Genomic DNA, 23,979 nt, shown 5'->3' with positions numbered 1-23,979 from the left:
TGCTTGAATTTAATGGCAAATGCAAGTCAACTTAAGGATTCTTTTTAATGTTTTTTTTACTTGCACAAAGTACAAAAGTAGAGGATATACAAAAAGTGGAATGCTTGTTCCTTACTTTAGGTCGCACAAAGTGCAGAAGCAGAGGATACATAAAAGATGCAATTTTAATTTGACTATTAGTCTATTTTAGTGATTAGATATTTAAAATGAATATTAAAAAATGAAATAACAATTAAAAACAGAATATTAAATACCAATAGTAAAAGCTGAAATTTTTTAAGACAAAAAGAGGATTTCTGATTTTGTTTTATTTTAATTTTTTTGTTTTTTTTGACTCAAGATCAGACAAGGTGTAGATGCAGTGGATACAAAAAAATCAAATGATAATAAAAAAATCAGCTATGCATATTATTAAGTGAATCATTATACAAATAAATATATAAAAAAATTAAATTTAAAATCTTTAAAAACAATGTTTAAGTAATCCAAAAAGCAGTTATAAACCCCTAAATAGTAAATAGTAAAAATAACAGTTATACAAATTTAAAACATATAATGATTTGCAAAATTAGAAACCCTATGAATGATTTGTTAACAAGTTCTGATTCCAATTGTTAGAATGAACCAGAGGAAAACTGAGGGGGGGGGTGAATCAGTTTTCCACAAGTTAAACAATTATTGCAAATTATAAACCTTCTACCAGAGCACAATGAAAATAGCACAGTGAAAGATAAAACATGAAAGTACAAAACACACATCACCAATATTTTTGATGTGGAAAACCCGGTTAAGGGAAAAACCACGGTGGGAAATCCTACCCACAATCAAATAATACTTCTGCAGTAGTATGTGAAATATTACAATGGGGATTGCACTTGCAATCAGGCCAACCGCCTAGAGCGCACTGCTCAACACAAAAGAGAAGTCTCACTGACTTACATAATCATCGGACTACAATCCGGAGGAAATGAACTGTGGAAATAGCATCTCCTAATGCTTGATACAGTTCCGATTAAGCACAGATGTCTGCCCTGCAATACCAAACTCTCCTCAAACCTTCGCTGAATGATATAACCTTGTTCGCATAAACCACTTTCTAATAATGCATACATAACCATACCATCCTATGCAAATTACATGAATATATCACCTATATATACAGATCATCAACCTTGATAAACAAGGTCGACTAAACCTTAAACCCATAACCCATAATTACAAAAATTACATCACACGATACCACCGGACCAATATTATGATTTGCATTACACAACATGGACCTAATTCAAATTCCCAAACAATTATATCCACCAGAAATTCCGCTAACACCAAATGCAACACGTTTCACCAACCGATAGAAACCTTCAGTGTCAATAACACAAAATAAACGACCGGATCCAAATAGGATCACCAAATCATCACACCAGCCAATGCGATTCCACCAAACAATTAGGACACGATCAAGAACACCTTCAGCACGTTATGAACCATTTCTAGAAGCCGGACCAAAACCAATTAACCATTTCATCAAATATCACCAACCGGTATCGCCAACTGGTACCAAGAATATCAACCGGCAAACTAGAACATAAACGATAGCTTCCGGAGCACCAAATCATGAACCAATTGAATAGGACAAGCATATAATCATCCCGAATAATCATCCAAAACCGAATCCAATCAATCTGATCACATTGGATCAGAATCTCTGATAATCCTCAGCCAAAACCATGTCAAACTGGAACAGGTCAGTAACCAACCAGACCAGTGTTGACATCAATGACAACACATAAATAATTCTTGCATAGTGCCAACATGATTTGTATACATAAACATTGAATATTAAAGTTGAAAACAAAAAAATGCATTTTGTGATTTTAAAACTTTACAATTTGATAAAATAAAAAATAAAACAACAGTGTGATTCATTATTGATGTTTATATTTTTATTAGTATTTAAACATTGGAATATTTTAATAATTCTATTGCAATGCTAAAAGAAATGCAAAAAACATTAAAAATGAAAATTGAACAACACTCAATGTTCAAGCTTCAAACGAGGATTTGAGTGTGAATTTCTTATGTTGAAGGTTTGATCAATTCTTTAAATGATTGATTGATGAAGACAATTGAAGTCTTCCTTTTCTTTTTGCTCTTGCTCAATGCAATGACAAAGTGTCAAAGTAGCTGGATACTCCATCGTCCCTCCCTGCGCATGCGTATCCCATTTCTGAAACGGATTTGTATCTGATACGACTCAAATACATGTTGGGTATTGTACCTGTTGTGACGTTTTCACACATCGCCCCATTGCAAATGGGGACCCCTACTTTTTGCTTGGTAGCATAGTTGTTTTGCTTAGATTGCCTTGGCTTAGCAATAATTTCCTAGTTTTAGCCTTTGCTTATGAGAGGGTGCCGTATCAAGATCAAAGTTGTCAATTATCTAATATTGTCAAAAGTTGTCATGAAGCAAGAAATGTTGTCAAAGGATGTGAAAAGTTGTCAAATTGCAAGGGAGTCGTTTGGAAAACTAGGTTGTCTAAATCCATTTTATTTTGTCCCCATGGGATCAAATTTCCACTCTTCCTTTGAATTTGAATGAAAATGATGAAAATTGTTGCGAATAAATGTGGATTTTGTGATGACAGATGAAAAGTCCCTATGGAGATCAATTTTCCACTCTTGAGGGTTTGAATTTAAGAAATGGATACATCAAGTCCCTATGGAAACCGATTTTCCACCTTGGAGATGAACAAGCAATGCGAATTTGAACAAATTTGGACAAGGAAATTCATAAGCAATTGAATCAAAGATCCAAATGAAATTCCATAAGGACAAAAATAGGGATCAAAAAGTCCCTATGAGGTTCGATTTTTCACTCACGGCATTAAGATCAACTTAGCTATGGGGTGTTGTTACATTAAAAATAAGGACAAAGAATAGGGATCAATTTGTCCCTATGGAGGTCAATTTTCCACTCTTTAAGGAATTGAAAAAAACTAATTAAAGGATTCATAGGGAAGAATCAAGGAAAGTCGTGGATCAAAAAGTCTCTATACATTTGGATTTTCCACTTCAAGCCTCAAGATCAATTTACGTATGAGAAATCATGACAAAATAGGGATTAAATTTGTCCCTATGCATATGGATTTTCCACTCCAAGTCTTGAAATCAAATTACCTATGAGAAATCACGCCTAAAAGTAGGGACAAAATGAAGATCAAAAGTCCCTATACAGGTCGAATCTCCACTTGAAGTAAAAATTACAAAGGAAAAATGGATTTTCATGTGGACTAATTTTGTCGCTATGCACTTCGAATCTCCACTCAATGATTAAGCTTGCAAAATTGAACAATTTTCATAGGGACAAAACAATTTTTCATAAGGACTAAATAGTCCCTATTTAGTTTGGGTTTCCATTTGGAGGAAAATGTGCTATAGGTAATGTGAATTTTCATAGGGACTAAATTGCCTCTATACATATCAAATTTCCACTTGAAGGTAAAACTTGCTTAGCTAAAATGAATTTCCATAAGGACTGATCTGTCCCTTTCCTCATCGAATTTCCACCAAGGAATTAAACTTGCTAAGGTAATGGGAATTTCCATAGTGACTAAATTTGTCCCTTACCCTATTGGATTTCCACCAATGAGCAATTAGAATTTGAAATGAAATTTATCCTTATGTGGGATCAATAAAAGTAGGGACAAATTAATCCCTGAGGTGCGATTTTCCACCATATGAATGAGACTTGAGCACAAAAAAATCATAAAACAAATGAAACATGTGGGGAGATGAAATAGGCCTTGACCTAAGTCAAATGTGTGGCATAGGGCAGATAAAAAATGGTTAAGACCCAAGGGTGGCGTGTGGATCTTAATTAAGATGAACAGACCTAAACTGAAACGTGTAGCCTTGCTTAAAGCAAGTGAATACAAGGAAAAACATTTAGATGAAGAGCTGAAGCATATGGGCCCAAACCAAAATATGTGAACCCAAAGCATGTGCCATGAGAATCCTAATTGAAATGTGCAGATCTTAATGAAAACAGGAGGAGGATTAAACATAGGGCCAGACCTAAATGAGGTGTGTGAGATTGAAATCAGACCTAGGCCTGAATGCAACATACATTTTACACTTAAATTTGTGATTCATTCAATGATTATTTCTTTGATTCATAATGTTTTAATTCAAATTAATTTTCTTTTGCAGGTCTGATTGCAAGTGGATACAAAGGGAAGCATAAAGAGGTAAAGAAAGAATTCTAGTGCAAGAGGACTTCATCAACATGCACAAGGATATTAATGGAGCTGGCATCAAAGCCACAATTATGTTACGCCAAAAGGTCAACATGTCAAGTCATGAACGAGGATGGTGACAAAGACAAAGATGTATACAATCTTGGATTTCCTCCAGAAATCCAAGAATCATTGCTAGTACTCCAAGGTGAAAGACTTCATCAAGCAAGCACAAGATACTTATGCAAGGTTAACATTAAGGTCTTCATGGTGAAAGGGATGCGATTCATGAACATCAACATCATGAAAAAGATCCAATGAGGAGAGAGACTTCATATTATGGAGAAGCTTTGCAATGACAATATTATGACAAGAAGGAATTCAAGATAAAGGCTCAGCTGCATGTTTAAAGCAAAGAATTTAGTGAATGAACTCAGCAATGCAAGTGCAAAGATCAAGATGTTCAAGGTGATGACGAAGGAAGATAGTGCAAATGAAAACCGCAACTACAACGACCTTGGATTTCCAAAGATATCCTTTGGAAATCCAAAGGTCAAGGTCAAGTACATCCAAGGTATAAGAAGGATGATGATGAAATATGAAAGAAAGAAAGATCAATGCAAGGAAGATAATCAAGAGGAAACAATTTTCATTCCTAAGGAGGTGGAAGAGCTAAGCAAAGTTAGAAAGTTCACTTGACCATGCTTAGATGATACAATTTGGGAATATATTCCATTACCTTCGTCATGTTGAGCAAGTTGGATAATGTTGAGTATCAAGAGATATTGCTTGACCTCAAGCACTTTGTGATGATGTAGCCAATGTGGTGTCCTATTCATCACCAACCAATCCAGTTCTTCCAAATCAGTATGTCTAAGTTCATCGAACTTGATTCATTCAAGAGTGGAGAAGGTGACACATGGCGCTTCATTAGATACTATTTTATGTACCTAACCTCAATTCTCATTGGTTCACATTCAAAGTTTGGACATGTGTCCCAAAATAATGTAATTTTCTCATTGGCCAGAGTGGAGTTTCTTGTAACAAACCCTATTAGGGTTTTATCATGTAATCTCGGCCATTGATTTGAGAATCAATTTGGGCTATTGAATTGTATTGAGAGCACTATAAAAGGCTCAAATCTCTTATTGTAAACGTTAATAGTAGATAGCAATTAGCTAGTAGTTAAGAGTAGAGTAGGAGGCAAGGAGATTGTTGCTAGGACTTGTAATTAAATACTCTCTTCATTGAAATTATGGTGAATTTGGTGTGCTATTTCAACTTGTTGCATGGTCTCTGCTTCTCATAGTTTAAGTAAAGTGCATTGATTATGGTGGATGCTTATGAGGATATTGTGATGAATTCCTTGGTTCATACTTTTTGTGGTTTGCTGATTGTAAGTCAGTGTGTAAAGTTAGCTTGAACCTCATCAGTGTGCTAAGTTCAATTGTAGATACTTGTTCAAGTTGTGCCAACATTGGGTATTTTGGTGATGTATTTGCAATATGAAAACCTTCTATTTTCCTTAGAAGGTTGCATCAAGTTTGCATGGTTGTTGTCGTCATGGCAAAGAAAATCCTGGTTTGAAGGAGTTTGTCTATCCGAGGAACATTTATCGCCATCGTTGATCTTAGGAGTAGCGTAGTTTTTCTAAACGCCTATCTCTTTTGTCTTTATTTCTCCAAGCAGTTAGAATGCATCATAAGTTCCAACAGTGTTCATGTTCAACGTAAGTCCCCTTTGTGATTCCTGCAAAATCACATCACAATCATTGAGTCTATCCACAATATAAAGTCAAGACTTGACTATTAAAACCTTGGAGTCGTCTCGTTTAATCAATTGTTTAGCATTCGAGAGGTCTTTGTTCAAGAGAGGATAGAATACTTAGTAATTTATTTTGTGTTACACAGTGTCATAAAAAACACATCAACGTACCCACGCATGCCCAAAAAACCTTGACTTTCCAACCGTGCCAAATACTATGTGATTTAATTTTTTAAAAATTTGACATAAATTTTCCTAAATTCAATTTGAAAAACTTCATTCATTCAATTTTTTTTAGATATTTGGTATAAACAAAACCTACACCAAATAAGAATGTCGTTGCCAGCTGTATCCATATTAAGGTTCTTAAAAAATGGCCGTATCCATATCCGATACCATATCCATCTTTGTATCTGTATCTGTGAACATGAACTTTGCAAAGTGTTGACGGTGATTTCAATTGAGTGTGGGCTTGTTAATTTATAGTTTTTTGAGGATGTTGGTTGTGGTTGAGGCCCATTAGCAATTTAGGGTCAGGGCTAGGTCTTTAGGTCTAATTTTTATTTTATTTTTGACTTTATGTGTGGCCAGACCATGGGGACTTCCCAACATCTTTGGGATGGATGAGGGATGCATAAGCATCTTTTGGCTGTCTTGAGGATATCTGAGCATTCCCCCATTGTCCGCAATAGAGGGGGATGCCTTTGGGGCATCCCTTGCTTCTATAAGGGCTTCTTAGGGATGACCTTAATAGTTAGTTGGTAGCAGTGGGTAGGAGGGGCAGGGTATGAGACCCTCTGGAACACTAATTTTATTGGAGAAGATAGAGTGTCTAATGAGGCTGTTGTCTTTAACATTTTGAGGGTTATGGTCACTAGCATGCTATGATGGAAGTTGGTAGGAAATTGAGGAATAGAATTAACATTCTTTTTGTCTCTTTGTGAAATTGGTGGAAGGCATATACAAATGAAAGCACTGAACTTTTTTCTGATGAGAATTCCTTGAATGCTGTTGAACTTTCCAAGTAGTTAATTTGGTGGATATTGATTTTGGTAATCTTAGCTTTGATTAAATGTGGCTGAGTTATAATATCTAAGCTCTGGAATATTTTTTAGATGAGGAATTTTGCTGACTTTTTGAGCAGCTAATTTAATGGATATTGATTTTAGTAATCTTGGCTATTGTTATATGTGGGTAAATTATAATAATTACTTAATTAGTTATTTCAATTCGAAGAATATATCAAACTTTTGTCTGCTATAATGTTTTTTGTAATTTCACAGGGTGGTATGCCTGGAGCAAAAAGGTTGCAAAAGTCAGTGTCTTTGAGAAAGCTGCTTAGAGAGCAGGCATTGTCAAATAGGATCTATGGAGCTATTTGTGCATCTCCTGTGGTGGTGCTAGAAACCCATGGGTTGCTCAAGGTATCCATTGAATCTCTGAATTTCTTCAAGTAACAAAGTTATGGAATTGGAGATTACTCTTTGAGCTGTGTATTTCTAACTTCTTATATATATTTATGCTTTTCATATTAGGGGAAGAAAGCAACAGCTTATCCATCTTTCTCAGGGAAACTCTTGGATCAAGGTGCTGTCAATGCACAAGTTGTAATAGATGGGAAATTGATTACAAGCAGGGGGCCTGGAACAGCAATAGAATTTTCGTTGGCTATGGTAGATAAGCTCTATGGCAAAGAACGGGCAAAAAATGTTTCCAAAGGCATTGTCTATGATTATTCTTAGGGTGTGTCAGATTCCTAAGCATTTCATACTAACTGTAGTTTCCATATTCAATTCAGCTCTCCTTATGAACCACTTTTGTACATCAATAATTTTTGTAAATTATGATTGGTGGCAACTATCTTATAGTATCTTTCATTATTGTGTCCCATTCACCTCAAGTTTTTAAAAATCAGTCACAATGATGCTAAATTGTGAATTTCCAGTCAGCTAAGTAATTTCCACTGGCAAAATAGCAATGTATGGATAAACTTTTAAGATTCGTGTTAACCAAAAGCAAAATTTCCATTCGTTTAGGAAAATTTTGGAAAGAGTTTTGATAGGTTAGAAAGTTGCAGTAGACAATAAGCTCCATGACTGTCGGCCTCATGTTATAGCACCAAAAATTTACCACTATCAATGCAATGGAAATTAAGTGTACATGATCTGGAACCTAGAGACTGTAGGGAACAACACTCTAAACTGTGGAAATATAGATATGTTATAAGCAAAACGATATTGATAATTATTCAGAATAATTAAAAAACATAGAAAAGAGTTGCAAAAAGAAATAGAACTGAAGTAACAAACAATATTTATCTGTCTTTTGTACAAGACTCTCACAAGAGGTGTATGTTTATCTTCTAGCTATGCCTACGCTAAGATCCTATGAACAACTCTGCCTACATGCTACTTGGAAATCTGATGATTTGTCACTGTTATGCTTGGCTATCTCATAGATGCGTATATTACGTTACATGATAGACAAAAATATCAGTCAGACTGATGGTTTGCCTTCGTATGGATGTGACGATTGGTCTCCCATATAGAGGTTGCATGGACAAGTGTTCTCAAATGGCATAAGATTTGGAAGCATGATTAGAAAAATCGTGATATGATGAGAAGACCTAATGTGATGTGTGAACCACATTGAATGTGTTGGTGTTGTGTGCCAACTTTTAATAGTTTAATTGACCTATGTGTGAGATGTGGATTTGCACTAGATTGTGCCAGACAATTGGTTGTAGAGTTTTGAAGTTGGAGCATATCCAGTGATGTGACATCTATAAGTATTCATGTGATGTGCAATGTTGTGGAGTTGCACATGTTTAGCACTAAGAGGATAAGCATGTAGCTAGGTGCAATTTGGCATGTAGCACTTGCCCTTTGCTGTGAAGTGATGGCCCCATTGTGTCTATTGTCACGTGATAAACTGAGATTACAACTCTTGCTGGGTGTATCGATTGTCCTAGTTGGCATACTATCCTTAATCACTTGAACGAATTAATTTGTGTCATGGCTGGTGCATGTTGTGGTAGTCCCAACGATCAAGCTCACTAGTGTTGGACATAAATGTTTAGGTTCCAACTTCTGATTTTGAGTAGCCATTGGTTGGAGTAGATGTGGAAAACATAAGCTTTAGGGAGTTCCATGTTGAATATTAGATGAAGACCCAAGTGTGGTGTCATAACCCAAAACAAAAACATTATTTCAAATTGTGTAAAGATTAATATGTAGATGCTTAATCTTTTGGTAGGACCCTTAAAGCGCTCATTTTGAGTATTCAACCTTACCTTCTCACCGTCCTTGAAATAATGAAGTGTGCAATGCATCACGACATTTATATTTATAATGTTATAGTGGGAGAATCTGTTGAACTTGCCAGTGAACACATTGGATATGTTGTATTAATTTATTTTCCTTGTCCACTTCCTGTCATGTTCATGATAGCGGGCTAGGTAGCATATGCTAGATGTTGAGGGATGTTATAGGCTGAATAGAAGATTAGCATCCTAATTGTGTTTGTATCCACTGTTGTACCTACACACCAATATATTGACTGACTGGTTGGATTATTTATCCACTTGTTTGGGGATGGGAAGTTATGAACCGCTCAAGTTGTGTATGTAATATACCCCATAAGGCTTGTTAGAAATCTCTTGTGAAAACCTTGGTTCACAATCAAACACAATGGATGTTTGAAGTTTAAATTGTATTTACATATATTTGGTATAAGTTTTCCAAAGTTCATATTGTATATGAAATATTGCTTTTAAAATCAATTTTGTGTGTTTTTCCATCAATCTTTTGAAATACATTCAGTAATTGAAGAATGATTGTAGACAAAGACATAAAAAGTGGGTTAGCTTGGGAAGTGACCAAAGCCATAGAGAATGAGGGACAAATGTGAGGAAGAGGAGCTAAGGGAGAGAAGGAATTAAGTTTAGAGAAATAAATTACTCTTAAATTATTAAAAAGTGATCAAGGAATAAATATATATGAACAAATTTGAGCATGTGAATATAAGGTAAACATGAAAGAATGTAAAGCGATTAATAAGTACATATAAATATACATAGTTATAAATATTTATTTATATGGTTATACAAAGAGATATACCACAATCAAATTTAAGTAATGAGTATCTAAGCAACCCTACATGAAGCCTTACAGCTATAACTAAATGCAATTGAATATGTATGCATGTGTCAATATATGAATGCAAATAAATATGACCATGATAAATAAATAAACTGATACAAAAGTGAGTCTATATTTATCCACATAGATAGAAAATGCAAGAACATGTAACTAGGCATGAAGTTATATATAACTCTACTTGCATACATAAAGGCAAATATATATGACTCACAAAAGGAAATACAAACAAGGGTTGGAAAAAAAGATGAAAGTAAAAGAAAGTAGCAGCAAAGAAGCCTATATTTGAGCCAAAGGGTAAGCTAGCAAGCAATATCTAAATATATATTGATATGTATGCTTATACTTGTATGCATAACTAAATAAAAAAATGCATGATATATGAGTATGTGCACATAAGAATGACAAAACATTAATATAGGAAATAAGAAAAAGGAAATACAAACAAGGGTTGAAAAAAAAGAACAAAGTAAAAGAAAGTAGTAGCAAAGAAGCCTATATTTGAGCCAAATGGTAAGCTAGCAAGTAATATCTAAATATATATTGATATGTATGCTTATACTTGTATGTATAACTAAATAAAAAAATGCATGATATATGAGTATGTGCACATAAGAATGACAACATATTAATAGGGGAAATAAGAATAAGAAATGAAAGGAGCAAATAGGATCGATGTGAATATGCAAATGTCATGAGAATGATTGCATAGTGATATGGATGAGCTAGATCGTAAAGATGATATGCATATATTTGTATGTATTAATTCTTTTACATATAGTTCTAATGTATTACTATGTGTTTGTATGTGTGTGTCAATCTATAAATGTAATAGAAATACATCAACAATAAATAAATATACATGAATTAGAGCATGGAGAGGATAAGTATATATGCATATATGTATATGTATGTGTCGATGTACATAGGGGTATTTCTTAACTAGTTTCACTATTAGGCCCTTTTCACATTTTATTACTAAAGTCTTACATAGGGTATGTTGGTAAGCAAATTTGTCACTACAATTTTGGCTTAAGAAATGATCTTGAATCGCTTGATGTACAACAACAAACAAACCATTAGTTGGAGGTATCACTATTTGATTAGCGATCTTCTTTTGAATTTGAGAGGTATAGCTCCCTAGTATGATCAAATTTAGATTTTTAAAAAGATATGATTTTGACCTAAAAGCATGAAAGGTAAGCATATTAAAATAAAAACGAGGAATTGAAAGGAGAAAAAACACATAGATTCATCTCCTAGATGCATAGTGAGTGTATATGAAATGAACAAAAATAACTGAAGTTAAATGCATGACAAAACATCAAAGAAACAATTGTAAATTCACCAACAGAGGAATCTGCAACATATAGATGTATCTAATTCACATACTAGCCATGTGCTCTTTATTTATTCTTTAACAGAAGAATTCATAGACTCTTTCTTGTGTATGAAACAAGAAACTTAGTCTTCTCCTTTAGAAATCGCTCTATCTCCCAACCAAAAACTTAAAAAAAACCCTCGTTCTCCTTGGAAATTTTACAATAAACAACAAAAGGAGACTTTTCAATTCCTATAACTCTTTCTTGAAAATCAACTACAATAGAAATAAATAAACTTTTTCCTTCCCATGTACACAACACTTTCTTCACTAAAATTGGTCAAAACACCATAAACATAAAAAAATTATAATAAAATAATATACCTCAACTTGAAATTGTCAGGTGAAATGAAAGGTTTCAAAACCCCTTTTAGGCTTCAAATCTAGGTTTAAACCAATAAAAAGTGTTGACGACCCTTTAAAATCTTATCTTAGAATACTTTTTCCTACTCTTCAAAATGTTTGTTGGGCTTTCCAGTGGTTCTCACAACCTTCACGAACGCCAATAGAGGTTTTATAACCTTGCCAAACTTTTGAGGAATTGATATTTTCCTTTAATTTTTTCCTTAGAAAGGGTGTCGGGAATTTTGATGGTTCTAACAACTATATTGGGTTTTGACAAGGTTGTGACAACCTTGACGAGTTTCGAAAATATTTTCTAACCTCTTCCAAATTTGAGAGCTTGTTATTTTCTTAAGACCAAAAATGATTGTTGGAGAGTTCTTAAAGCATTTAAAGCTTGAAAAAATGATGTCATGATTTTGGGTGTTTGACAAATCCATGTCATACACTTAGTTTATTCTTTAAAACCACATTATTTTTAGAGGTCTTTGCAAAATTTAAAGCTTGATTACAAACTCACTTATTGGGACCATAATGGAAAAACATGGGCAATTCAACCGACATGAGAAGCTTAGCCTTGATTGAGTGAATGACGTTTAGAAAACACGAGAAAAGTTTAAAAGTGGGCAAGTTAAAAAATGTGAACACTAGGGTATATGTAGGATACTTGTCCCTTTATGTCGCATATTATAAGATTAAAATACTTGCCATAATCATCTGATATCCTATGTCTCTCCTTGCCCCATATAACCAAGGGACTCCTTTAGTAATCTCATTAATTGTAAAATCTATTTTCATTGTATATTTGCATTCATTGATAGGAACACAACTTATTCTTGTCATATTGAACTTCCCATTTCATTTTTCTTTCCATTAGGCATCTAGATATTGGGTGGCTATCTCCATAGCTAAATCATACATGATATTAGAGCAAGTTGGGTGCCTTTGGTTAGTCTTTCAGAGAGATCTTGAGTGCAAATATTGGTAGATCTTGAAAAGTTGAGTATGCTCTTCTCTTGCATATAATCCAAATAATTAGAAAATCTTGATAGAAATACCGAATTCATAACGACGTCCTCTCCATGGCTTTGTATTGTGGGTCAAAATTGGAGCTTGTTGGTGCATATCTAAGATCACCATAGTGTTCAGAAAATTTGAGAAAGTCAATTTTGCCTTTAATTTCATCCAAATTAGACATCTGAGATCAAATCTACAAGGGTTTAAAGTTGGGAGGTGGTTGCTAGATCTAGAAGGTAGCTGCAATTCTGAAGCATAGTGGGTCAAACTTGACTCTACCATCACATCTAGAAGGCCTTAAAACCTTAAGATTGACAATCAAAAAAATATTTTATTTGATTTTTAAAAATTTTCATTTAATTTAATTTAATTTTTTTTAATTTATTTTTTATCTAAAGTAGTTTATGTAGGCAGGTATCACATTGGATAGTATCTACATAGAAGAAAAGTATAGAGTAACACCACATGGTGACCTTTAGTTCACCAACAATGACCCCCATGCCTATTGGATCCCATGCCAACATCTTCAATGAATCTAAAAGATTATTGGCATTTACTAGTCATTTAAAGAAATTGACAAAGAATCATCTTAAAGATTTTGATGGTTAGGCCATAAGAATATTTCAAAGGAATATTTTTCATTCCACTTTCAAAGATTTTGTTGCATATTCTTGTCAAAAGAATATTTTGGTGAGGGAGTATTTCAACTTTGAGCATATTCTTTGCTAAGATCAAGAGACTTCTTATATTTGGCCACCCCTCTCCAACGTAATTTAATTTTGGAGTCATTTTTCAAATGCTCATAATTTGGGCTCATGACCTCTGATTTTTTAGTAATTTTTTTATTTGGGGCAAAATTTCATACTCTTTGGAGTGGTGTGGATAGTTTTTGATTTTGATGTTGGATTTAAAAAACATAAAAGATTATCATTGGTGTTGCTAAGGAATTCTTATTTCGGAAGCATTTGAGGCTCCATTCTTACTTTTACAGTAACATTTTTTGTGCAATTCTTTTTTAATGTACATGTTTTTTTTCTTGTATTTTGGATTGGTATGATTAGATTGATCTCATTCTTGTCAAAAAATTGTACTTTATCTCTGTGGTCAAATTTGACATTTGCATGTGCCAAGATTAAGACCATTTCACTATTTTTGGCAAGTCATACATGTTATCACACTAATCATAAAGTGCCAAGATCATATATTGTTGGGAGGGATCTTTGATTAAGTGAATTTGGGAGGGAATCTTCTTGTAATTGTGGTTGCATTCCTCTTGATTTGTATTATTTTCTTCTTGTTTCATCATGGAGCAATCTTCTGTTCCAATTCCAACACCTTACAACTATCCTAAATGGAAATATGAAATGAACAAATTGCTAAGAGTTAAAACATTGTATGAGATAGTTCATTGGCTTGATGGTGAATCAAAAGATGAAGATAAAAAAATAAGTGGTTGAATAGTTGTGAAGAAGCAATTACTCTGTTGGAGCTCAAAATTGTAGGTTGCCAAATTCTAAGAGGATGCCAAGTTCTATGATCAAATTAGGCAACTGATTTTGGCCAACTGTTGGAATAACCAATTTGGTTTTAATTCCTTTCACTTCAGGTACTGCAAGGCCTAGGCGGGTGTGCCTTCTAATTCAATAGATTATTGATTCTTTTCTATTTTATTCTATCTTCTATCTTTACCTCAGAATGGCATGAGCTTCGATAGTAGATTAGTTTACTTCTGACTTTACTCCTATCTCCTAATTGAATAAAATTGAAAAACAAAATAAAATAAAGAGATTTTGTGGATTATTGAATGCTAAATTTTGATTAGTGCCTTCTCACCAATTGGGCTCAGAGTCAAGCGAATCTCTTTCCTTGTATTCTCCTTGTTAGTCAATTTTTAATTTCACACTTAGTATGAAACTGTCAACTGCTTATTTCCTTATACTTGATGGTTAATTTTATTATGACAACCACTATGCATGCATTTAATCTTTCCTTGAAGGAAGCAAACACAATAATCATCAAAGAATGGAAATCTTCCTTGATCAATCCACAAAATCCTTGATTTAGCTGAATGAAAATAATAAAACAACCACTATGCACAAGAAAATACTTAAGCAACCTTTGATTATTTGAATCAAAATAACAAATTGAACTCTAAAAGACATCCAACGCAATCTTCACACAATTCAGATATGAAAGCTAGCTGATTATAATACTTGCACAGGTATATAAATATATATTTTTATGTCTCATTCAAAACAAACGATCTTCCTTTTAGAAGGATAGATCAAGCTAACTTGAAACATCATGTCTTTTGAGAATAAAACATAATTTAGTTACATAATGTAACTTACTAAACAAGTCTTTTTAATGTTTTAACAGAAACAAATAAATTACCCCTAGATGATCTATATACTCCTGCTCTTTATAAGAAGTAATGTTTGAGACAAAATGTCTCATAACATACTCTTTCTATAGAGCCTATCTAAGATAATCTTTATGTTGCCCAGAATATGGTCTTCATCGTTAATCTCATCTAGTGCTCATGGGAGCTCTTGCGACAACAATTCCTTTCATTGTTCTCAGGGCATTGGTGTACCATCTTCATTGTTTAGCAAGGAAGGGAGGCTTTCTGTGTCTTCTGTATCTAGTCGAATCATATCATCTTCTAGCTCCTCCTTGTATTCCATATGTTTAGACCATAAATTTCTAATGTCTTTGGGTAGCTTGGAAGATTCAGGATCCTATGCATTCTCGACTATCTCTTTCACTCTGTCTGTCAGTTTGGCATGTTCATGTAATGCTATAAAATTTCCTATATAGGTATTCCAATAATCCTTAACATTTAGTATCATTTCATTAAACCTGTGGTTGACCAATCCTACCATCATGTAATATGTGTTTTTTTCTTTTCTTTTGCTACTCTCTTTTCTTTAATGTTTTCAGAAGCTTTTCTGCTTGGTACCTCCAATAGTTTGTATCTTGAAGTGCTTCAGTTATTTGTTGCTCTCGTTCATATGAGAATTCTCCCTTATTAGTGATGGCCTTCAATCTTTCTTCACATTGTAACCTAAGCTCTTCTGATTTTTCATAGTTGGACTTGTAAACATCTCTTTTTTTGACCACATGTTTCATTCGATCTTTATTAAATTTGGCTACATTTACATTCAAATCTGTTGTTTCCATTGGATCGGTCTCTCCAACTCTTTGCACCATAAGATGTCCAAACACTTTGTTAGTTTATACCAAAGTAGGCATTTTGTTTCTAGGGTACAAGGCCCATTGCAATAATGCCTTCTTGTCTGGATGAAAGCCTGAACCTGAGTAAATCTTGGCAATATCTTGTGGTAGCATTTTCATTTGGTTGTCAATATTTTTCATAAAACTGTCAAATAGTATGGCATAACTCATATCCCACCCTGGTACAATAAGCACGCCAACATCCTATAGGAGTTGTCTTCCTTTGATGGGGGTGATTGTGGAAATCTCATTATCAACATCTTGTTGCAATTTCCTAGGTAATTCATTTTCATTTTCTTGTGTAACTTCACCAACCTGCTATTTAAGAATATTTTAAATTCTTGTGAGTGGACAAATTCATCACCCGAAATAGACTTCTCACTAGCCAGCTACCTAATACCTTCCTTGTCATTTTTATCTTCTATTACAATCTCCTCTTCTCATGGAACATGAGGTGGGTCATGCTCCTGGATATCCTTTGTATCACTATGTACTGAGGGAGTAGTATGTGGTGATAAATGGACAAGAGGTGTCACAACGTGTATACTTCCTCCTAGAGGTCTCCTTGTATTTCTGCTCAGAGCACTTGGGGGAACCCCTTCAATTATTTCATCAAGATGAGTGATCTTTACATTTATACATGCAATAGGATCCTGAATACTTGAATAAGCATCAAACTTCATCAAATTGGGATTCTTCTTACATTCTTCCACCCTAACAATCTTGTCATAAGCCTCCAATTTATCCATAACATGCACCTTATCCAAATTTCTGATCAAATCTAACTGTTCAAGTGGCACATGCTCAAAAGAGCGTAATTTTTGTGACTACTTGGTTGCACTGATGAATCCTTCAGGATCAAAGATAACCCTAGGGCTCATCTTGTGTTAGGCCATAATAGGCCAACTTATTTTTAATGAGATAATACCCTTTAGTAGAAAAAATGTAAAATCTCCAAAGCATAAGTATCCAGGCATGAGGGACCATTTCCCATGTGCTCCTAAATGTGTAGAGCTTTCTTTGGCCAACTGCCACACAATCCCTAGGTAAGCAATTCTGTTTGGCACCATCCTTGGGAATAGCAAAGGGGCACCCTCAAATCCATATACCCCGACCTTCATATAATCCTTGAAAGCATACTAGTCTCCTCAGTTGTAGTTGACCAATTGTCGCTCATCATATTCTTTTGGTCTAAGAAAATTTTGAATTTCTGGAGTTAGGGTGTAATTACATGAATGACTTAGAAGGTGATACAAGGGTTTAACAAAATATTCTTCAAAGCACAAGTATTGGGACCATGAGCACCTTTGATCCCATATAGAAGTACTCATTTGCACCAGCTTCACATTCCATGTCTGTCATATTCTATGACTCTAAGATTGTCAGCCCATAGACCTAATCCTTTCCCAACACACAAAAGCATATGCATCAACACGAAATAATGCTTGAAGTGAATTTCATCAAGGTTATTCTTGATTCTCTCCAACCCATGGTTAATCTGATCCACTATCAATGACACATAATCAAAAGGTCGAGCATCATGTGTCTGCACATCCATAACCAATATCATGGGCACCATATCCATCAAAACACCGACCTCAATTCCCATAATCTGACAAATGTAGAAATAGGTATGCTTGAAATATTCTTCAAACAAATCCAAATCATATGGGGGCTCATCATTTTCTTTAAATATCCTAAGATTGTTTCCATCCTTTGGTCTGTGAGCCGACAATCTCCATATTTTCTATATATCTTTAAGCCTCGAGTACTCATTTTCTAGGAGTGTAACATCAATTGGCTGATCTAGGGTTAAGTCTAGATCAAACACTCTGGACATGAAGTCCCTATTTATAGGTACTAGTGGTTTCCCAACAACATAAAAAATTATTTTAGTTTTGGGATCATAGTTCTTAGCCAACATGATCATCAAGTCGACACTCACAAAGATATTTGGAACTACCAATTTTCCTATGTTGTAGACCCATGGGTTGCATATGGGCTCCGCTCTGTTTCTCTTTTTATGATGGTATAACATCAATTCGTATCCCCTCATTGGAATCCAGACATCCCCTAAGTCTCCATACTTATCCCTTAAGATATCTAATTTCAATTGAGAACATCTTTTCGATTTAGGGCCGGAATTTGGAAATTGGTCCATTAAGTCTTGATTCAGATGCCTCCCTTCCTTCTTCTGTTTTTTAGGTTTGGCATCTTGAGGGCTCTCTACTCCAGTGGCCTTTTCTTTTTGTTTTCTAGCCTTGGGTTTCTTAGAGGAACCTTCCATTGTAGAAGAAACAGAGCAATTGAATCAACAAGGCACTTCTTAGAATTAAGCACTTACTTGGAATCAAAACACCAATTTTGGACCTTTGCTTGCTTCTTGGTCCCAATTACTCTTGCCTCTTTTGTCTGAATATCTCACAGTGACTGAAAGTACACAAAATTCATCTTTTAAATTTTCATGAATCAATTTGCATCATTTACAAAATGGTCATTAAATGCTCAAATTCAAAAATTCGTGTGACATGACCTTGGGTTGGCACACGTTAATGTTCGAGAACTTCAAATCTTATTTCATCATCACTTGAGATTTTCGATGTAGCTTGCTTGTTCGATGAAATCATTTCTGCCTTCCTCGTTGATTTCAACTAATAAAAAACAAGCCCTTGTTGGTATAGTCATTTTTCAACTTCTCCGATGTCCTTTATTTCGGTGTAGTGTCGGCCTTTGACATATCATTTATGCTTCTTATCGACCCCTACAGTTATACCGAAATAAATAATTCAACAAGGCTATTGACAGGTTTTGTCGATAATTTACCTCGTATTCCTTCTGCAGTCACGGGGCCCACTAGAATTTCAGCATAGCATCTCATTTCAGTAAAGCATTTTTGGGCTTGACAGATTTTGGTTATTACACCAAAAACCAATGATTTCAGGAAGATGGGTAAGAAGCTTCTTCGATAAGTTTCTTTTTGCTGTAGCATATGTTTTCGACAAAACTTTTTGGTGCTTGGTAGAATAGCTATGTTACACCGACATTTATTTTTTCGGTGAGACCTGAAGGGAGTTACATCGATAAAAAGGCTTTTCTGTATAGCTTAACTTTTCAGAGAAGGTTATGTTCACTTTTCTAGTGTTGCTTGCTACTTTGAAATGGTGTCTTGTCATTGGAAAACATGCTATGTCTTGCCGAAAAAGAATGATCCTTTGTAAAGAATGTCTCAGTGCTCCCTTTTGAAGCTATATGCTGATCTCTACCCTTATGGTAGCCCATTTACCCCACATATAAATTTTTTTCAATATGAGGTACTACTTTAATAATATCATCTTTTCTATTCATGTCTTTCATTAATGAACTTGTAATAATAATATCCCTTCTGGTGATTAAATAAACCATTCTTCTCAAACCAGTGTCCATAGATTGGAAGAATTGAATGTCATCAAGGTAAAGAATTTTCTCCTAGGTCAATGAAATACAAAAATCTTGGTGACAACATGTACACAAGGTCTAGGACAATGGGCATTTGAGATCTTGAGGAAAACTAATTTTTTTTGCCAAAAATTAAGGTTCCAACAGTGGTTTTGTCTGGGGATGTATGGCCCTTGTGGGCATAGCAAGAATCTAGTTCTCTGGGATAGGGGCTAAAGGGTTCAATGTTAGATGCAATGGTATATTACAAGGGAATGAAACCTAAACTAATGTACATGGATAATGATCAAGAGAAAAATCTCTTTAGGAATTGTCCATGTCCTAGAAATTCCATGTTTTCGCCTTCCATATTTTGTCAAAAATATGAATCAACTCCATTCTTTCTAGTGATGTCAAAAGGACAAATCCACAATGCCTCAAACTTACCATGTTTCCCTTTGTCTTGAGCCTTGGCATTCTACATAAGGACTAATTCACCTTCTTGGAATTTCTTATTCTTGGCTTTTTTATCAAACAAATATTTCGCCTTCTGTTGTTCCTTAATATTCTGTTTTTGTGCTTCTAGTCTTACTTCATCCAATTCTGCAAGTTGTTCCATTCTTTCTTCCATTGTTTCAGGGATATCCAAACCTTCCTCAATTATAAATTTGTGTACAAGCAAGAGATTGTGCATGGGCATTCTTTCTTGTGTTCCATAAACTAATTCAAATGGTGACTTGCTTGTAGCCTTGTTGATTGTGATACTATCCACCCATAGTGAGTTTGAGTTTTTAATCCCAAGATCTTTTATTCTATCCTAATATTTTCTTTATTATCTTCAGGATGTTTTTATTGCTGGATTTAGCCTATCTGTTTGCTTGGGAATGATAAGGTGATGAATACAAAATATTTATACCATAACTACCACATAATAAAGTGAGCTCATCTGAAAGAAAACACATTCCATTATCCATAGTGATTTTGGCAGACACTCCAAATTTGGTTATTATATGATCCTCCATAAATTTTATTACCACCTTGCTTGTGGCTTGTTTAGTAGGGATTGCTTCAAACCACTTAGTGAAATAGTCAGTTGAAACCAAGATCCATTTGTATCCTCCACTTGAGTTCTCCAAGATTTCTCCTATGAAGTCCATCCCCAATTGGCTGAAAGGTGATTCTATGTGCACTAGTCGCAGGGGCAGTGCTCCTTGGTATTTTAGCTTTCTTGTGAACTTCTAACAAGGTTCACATTTTCTCACATAGCTATATGCATAATTGAGAACACTAGGCCCATAATACCCAGATCTAAGTATCTTGTGAGATGTGGTCTTGGAAGAGAAATGTACTCCACAAACACCAGAATGCATCTCTTCTGAAACCCTCTTTGATTGACATTCATCCAAACATAGTAGTAACAACCCATCTCTATTTTTCCAGTACAAATCTCCTTCAAGTATCACATATCTTGAAGCTTGTAGTTTCAGTGTCCTTTTCTGATTTTCATTCATTCCTTTTGGACATGCGGTATTCTTCAAATAGTGTATTATGTTAGTGTACCATGGTGTTCTCTCAATGCTTAGAGTCGTATTTTTCAGCTCCACATTGTTTACTTACACTGCTTTTAGATTCAATTCTGCCATTAGTTTAGCCAATCCCTGCCCCCTAACCAATTTAGTGATTTGAATATCTATGTTGAATTCCTAGATTTGATTTATCCACCTGCATCTCCTTCCAGTTACTTTTGTTTGTCTAAAAATATCTTTTACTGTTGCGTTTGGGACATAAGCTATTACTTTTGCACCAACTAAACTATTACTTTTGCACCAACTAAATATGGCCTAAAAATTTTCACAGCTTTGACCAAAGCATATGCTTTCTTCTCATTGATATTGTACTTACACTCAACATCTTGGAGGGATTTACTGAAGAAGGCTATAGGTTGTTCATGTCTTTCATCATTCTTCTGCAACATAACAACAACTACTGTATGGAAAGAAGCAAAAGAAAATATCTAAAACAACTTACCAAAATCAGGAGATTTTAAGAAAGGAGCTTCTTTAATGGCCCTTTTGATATCTACAAACACATCTATTACTTCAAATGTCCAATCAAGCTTTGTCCCCTTTTTCAACATCTTTGATATTGGTTTAACTATCTCTTTAGAGTTTGAAATAAACCTCCTAACAAAGTTGATTTTCCCAAAAAATGACTGAATGGCCTTTACTGTCTTAGGGTAGGGATTTTATCAATGGATGGTACTTGGTCAGGATCCATTCTTACTCCTTCCTTGGACACTATGTGTCCTAAAAGTTTACCTTCAGTGACTGCAAATTGGTGCTTTTTAGGATTGAGAGACATTCCATACTCTAGTGCCCTGAGAGATTTTCTCTAGGTGTAAACAGTGGTCCTCTTCCTTCTTAGAATAGGTTGTTAGATCATCTTGGTATACCACCATGATTGCATTAATTAGGTTTACAAATGCTACTTCCATGGCTCGCTGAAAAGTTGCTTTTGCATTTGTTAATCCAAATGGCATCTTGACATAGACATATGCACCCCATGGAGTTGTAAAGGAAATTTTATATTGTTCTGATTCCTTGTGACCTTAACCTAATTATAACCTAAAAAACCATCCATCATGGATAACAATTCACAGTCTGTGACTCTTTGTAGTAGTGCATCCATATTTGGCAACACATAGTTGTGCTTGAGAGAGGCAATATTTAAATTTCAGAAGTCCACACAAAGTTTTATGTCTCCGTTTTTCTTTCTTACTGGTACCAAGTTTGAGACCCAAGAGGAGTGTCTAATAGGACTTATTATCCCTCCATCTCTTAACTTCATGAGTTCTTCCTGCATCTTGGGTGCCAAGGTTGGGTTTATAGGCATTTGCTTTTGTCTGAATGGTTTGGCATCAAGTTTGAGTGGGATTTCATGCTAAAAAAGGTCTTCCCTATAATATTTTAGATCTTCATAGGACCATGCAAACACATGTTGGTATTTTATCAATAAGGCTATTAGCATATTTCTGACTTTGGGTGATATCCTTTTCTCATTGTATACCTTTTTTGGAGAGTGTCTAGTTCCTAGATTTATTTCTTCTAGATTATCCTTTTCTACTGTCACAGTTTTTCCTTTTCTACTGTCACAGTTTTAGTTGGGGCATCATTTCCATCAAAAACTCTTTCCAAGGCAACCGGTCCCCTAGGGATTATATTTGTTTTTAACTACACCACTTCTTTTCCAAAAACCATATCCTTTCCATCAATGTTATCAACAAAGGCATTGAAGTCTATTTCTTGGGCTTCATATTTATTAATGCACTGCAAGAATTTTACCAGATCATCATCATCTTCAAATACTAGCCAATTGTATATGGGTATGTGCAAGATCATGGTGGGCCAAACAAGCCCTTAAGTGGCAATAAAAATCAGCAAAACAAAGTTAGGCACCTTCATGTAAAAATTTGAATAAATTACCAACATTATTTAAAAAATATGTAAGAAGAGAATTTGTAGAAAATTGAATGTAGATTTTAAGCTACTAGTTCTTTTATGAAAATAAATAAATCTATTTGACAAAAAATTGAAATTTCAATGCAGTAGTACTAAAAATTCAGGAAAAAGACAAGAAGCGGGTGCCTGTCTGACCACCCTAACCACAATCAAATCACAATATTTTATAATAATATTTTAAATATAAGTAGAAAACTCATGTCCGGATGTGACACATATTTTTTTGCATTTTTTTAAAAATAATTAATTAATTATTATTTTTTTACTACAACTTTTTAAAAATATAAAAACTTGTATGTTTGACCACCATAACTTGTTCAAAAATTTATGAATTCAAATTTTCTTTTTTTAATCCTATATTATACGAAGCATAGAATGTGACCCATTTTTCAGATTCAAAAAATGTGATACCGTTTGAAAGTTATAGATATTTTTCAATCAACCTATCAATCAGGACTTAGTCAGAATATCGCCACTTTTTGGCCCCTCATGATCTTGCACATACCCATATGTTATCTAGTATGGATGGCCTGGTTTTCACTTCAACCTCTGAGATATTGGCCATAGTAACATCATCCTGTCTCAATGCTATATTAGCCAAAAAGTTGACTGTCATATTCTTAGATCTATCTATCCAACTTATAGAGAAAGCATCAAACATTTCCAAACAATCCCACACTGCATTCCTATATTGTTTGAGCATCCTTTTTTTTGATAAGCACTTAGATCTTACTTGTGAGATTCAAAATCTCTAGACACACTGAGAAGCCTTATCCCAGGTTTAATAACTAAGTTTAGTCCAATCAGAAGGGCCTCATATTCTACAATCTTATTGCTGCATTCAAAGGATAATAGGAAAGAATACTTGAATGTTTTTCCTTCAGGGGAGACAAAAATTACTCTAGCTTT

General features: G+C 34.5%; 1 protein-coding gene across 3 annotated transcripts in view; it reads left to right on the top strand.

Annotated features, from left to right (window-relative positions):
• LOC131035881 (protein DJ-1 homolog A) overlaps nt 1-7,952 on the top strand; it is a 123,429-nt gene extending 115,477 nt beyond the window's left edge. For all 3 annotated transcript variants that reach the window (XM_057967636.2, XM_057967638.2, XM_057967637.2), the window contains 2 exons: nt 7,288-7,428; nt 7,540-7,952. In XM_057967636.2, the coding sequence (XP_057823619.2) occupies nt 7,288-7,428; nt 7,540-7,746 (348 nt within the window). In that variant the 3' untranslated portion in view covers nt 7,747-7,952. The remainder of the gene's footprint in view (nt 1-7,287; nt 7,429-7,539) is intronic.
• Nucleotides 7,953-23,979: the final 16,027 nt, after the last annotated feature.

Source organism: Cryptomeria japonica, chromosome 8 (assembly GCF_030272615.1).
Source record: "Cryptomeria japonica chromosome 8, Sugi_1.0, whole genome shotgun sequence".
Taxonomy (NCBI): Eukaryota; Viridiplantae; Streptophyta; class Pinopsida; order Cupressales; family Cupressaceae; genus Cryptomeria; species Cryptomeria japonica.
Note: the sequence above shows the minus strand (reverse complement) of the source record. Positions and strands in the feature narration are given on the sequence as shown.